The sequence below is a fragment of the Cebus imitator genome, unplaced genomic scaffold (genome assembly GCF_001604975.1).
Source record: "Cebus imitator isolate Cc_AM_T3 unplaced genomic scaffold, Cebus_imitator-1.0 Scaffold654, whole genome shotgun sequence".
Classification (NCBI taxonomy): Eukaryota; Metazoa; Chordata; class Mammalia; order Primates; family Cebidae; genus Cebus; species Cebus imitator.
The window spans coordinates 722,378-725,083 of record NW_016107969.1 but is presented as its reverse complement, the minus strand read 5'-3'; the positions used below and the strand labels follow the sequence as shown (position 1 = coordinate 725,083).

Below are 2,706 nucleotides of genomic sequence, written 5' to 3'. Positions count from 1 at the left end.
CTGGGATTACAGGCGTGAGCCACCGCGCCCGGCCTTTTTCTTTTCTTTTTTAAATGGAGTCTTACTCTATCCCCCAGGCTGGAGTGCAATGGCGATCTCAGCTCACTGCAACCTCTGCCTCCCAAGTTCAAGTGATTCTCCTACCTCAGCCTTCCGAGTAGCTGGGATTAGAGGTGCCCGCCACCACACCCGGCTAATTTTTGTATTTTTAGTAGAGACAGGGTTTCACCATGTTAGCCAGGCTGGTTTCAAACTCCTGACCTTGTGATCCGCCCACCTCAGATTCCCTGTGCTGGGATTACAGGCGTGAGCCACTGCGCCTGGCCTCCTGTAGGAATTTCTTGGCCTCATGTCTCCCCCACCCCCGGTGTAGTGGGCAGCAGAAGACCACCTTTCCACATGATAAAGTCTGCCTTGTGTGAGTGCAGTTGTGGCACAAGAAGGGGATGTGTTGATTAAATACATAAAACAGCATATTTTTAACATTTACGATTGATTTCGAAACACTCATGTTATCTGAGGAAGAAGCCCAGAAGAGGGAAGCAAAGGAGCCAGGGATGGCTCTTCCTCAGGTGAGATGATATTCTAAGTGGATCGTTCTGTCTCCTTCCTTTCAGGTGGGCCTTGTAGTTGGGTATCTTCTCTGAGTCTGAAGCGTCCTGCCTGACAGGTTTGCTGGCACTCACCCATGCCTTCCCTCAGTCCCTTATCTCGCTTAGATTCCTCCTCCCATGACCCAGTGACATGAACTTGGGAAGAGGCTGCACTGGGCATGGTCCTGGGAAGGGCTCTCCCCAGACGTGGATGGAGACGGGGTGTGGGCCCCGTGGTGTCAGGGCTGCTGGGCAGCAGGGATTGTTCAGGAGCCACATCTGGATGCACCGTCAGCTCTCTGTAGACCAGGAGTAGAGCAGCTGCATGTGGAAGTCACGTGAATGTGCACAAACACCTCCTAAATTCTGGAAAAGAAAACCAGGAAGGGGAAATATTTTGTGCCTGATTCTGTAATACATTTGAAGCTAAATTAGGGACAGCATGTCTTTGACTCCAAACTGGTCATGACGGAATGGAATGGAAAGTAGAGGCACAGTCATCAGTGATAGAGAACGTTTTATTCCATCATTTTATGTCTTTTTGTTTTGAGACAAAGTTTTGCTTTTGTTGCCCACCACACCCTGCTAGTTATTTGTGTTTTTAGTAGAGATGGCGTTTCATCATGTTGGCCAAGCTGGTCTCAAACTCCTGACTTCAAGTGATCTGCCCGCCTTGGCCTCCCAGAGTGCTGGGATTACAGGTGTGAGCCAGCATGCTCAGCCTCCATCATTTATTTTTAAAATATGAAATTAACAGAGGTATCTAAATGCAGGGGATTTTTTAAACCATTTTCAGCACTTGTATCCCACGGAGCAATGGTGGTCCTGCAGGGACTCTTGTGCTTTAGGTTAAAATCGTTGTCACTCTGCTCAGATAGTATAGCTGAACTTCCTGGACGTGAGAGAGGATGATCATATTCCCATTCCACCTTTTGTTATTAAATATTGTATTTCTTTTTTACAACATCCCATGGGCTGGGTGCGCTGGCTCAGGCCTGTAATCCCAGCACTTTGGGAGGCCAAGACAGGTGGATATCCAGAGGTCGGGAGTCTGAGACCAGCCGGACCAACATGGAGAAACCCTGTCTTTACTAAAAATACAAAATTAGCCAGGCGTAGTGGCACATGCCTGTAATCCCAGCTACTTGAACCCTGGAGGTGGAGGTTGCAGTGAGCCGAGACTGTGCCATTGCACTCCAGCCCAGACAACAAGACTGAAATTCCATCTCAAAAAATAAATAAATAATAAAACGTCGTATGATGTATATATTTGTTCTATAGAAAAACTCGAAAGAAAGTTGCACTTAAGTGCCAAGACATAGAGCGTCCCCTTTCCTGCTCAGCCTTACCCCCTCCTTCATGTCTTAGTGGGCGCCACGGTTGTCAGTTCACTGGCAAGCGATGGCGCACGTCCTGTGGAAATGTATTTATACATTCTTGTGAGATTTTAGAAAAAATTATTCAGTGCACGTTCTGTTGCTGTAGCGTATCCTACAAGTCTGGAAAAGTTAAATGGTTTCCTGTTAAGAAATAAAGGATAGGCTGGGCATGATGGCTCATGCCTGTAATCCAAGCACTTTGGAGGCCAAGGTGGGCGGATCACCTGAGGTTAGGAGTTCAAGAGCAGCCTGACCAACATGGTGAAACCCCATCTTAAAAAAAAAAAAAGAAAGAAAAAGAAATAAAGGATGACTTGCTCTTTAGTTTTTCACTATTTAACAATGCCACAGATGCTTCCTTCCTGTGGGCACGCTAACTTCACTAAAGAACTCTAAGGGTGGCTGGTCACAGTGGCTCATGCCTGTAATCCCAGCACCTTGGGAGGCCAAGGCAGGTGGGATCATGAAGTCAAAAGACTGAGACCATCCTGGCCAACATGGTGAAACCCCGTCTCTACTAAAATAAAAAATTAGCTCGGCATAGTGGCAGGCACCTGTAGTCCCAGCTACTTTGGAGGCTGAGGCAGGAGAATCACTTGAACCCCAGAGGCGGAGGTTGCAGTGAGCCGAGATTGCACCATTGCACTCCAGCCTGGCAACAGAGTGAGATGCTGTCAAAACAAAAACAAAAACAAAAACAAAAGACAAAAAAAGCAAAAAAAAAAAAAAAAAAA

The 2,706-nt window shown here is 47.0% G+C and overlaps 2 protein-coding genes across 4 annotated transcripts in view; one reads left to right on the top strand and one right to left on the bottom strand.

Annotated features, from left to right (window-relative positions):
- The window catches only part of LOC119469431 (zinc finger protein 160-like), a 609,418-nt gene that overhangs the window by 25,718 nt on the left and 580,994 nt on the right, over positions 1-2,706 (bottom strand). The gene's annotated exons all lie outside the window — the stretch shown is intronic.
- LOC108295642 (zinc finger protein 160) overlaps positions 524-2,706 on the top strand; it is a 97,648-nt gene continuing 95,465 nt past the window's right edge. The window contains exon 1 of the mRNA XM_017517933.2: positions 524-572. Within this exon, the coding sequence (XP_017373422.2) occupies positions 558-572 (15 nt within the window). The 5' untranslated portion in view covers positions 524-557. The remainder of the gene's footprint in view (positions 573-2,706) is intronic.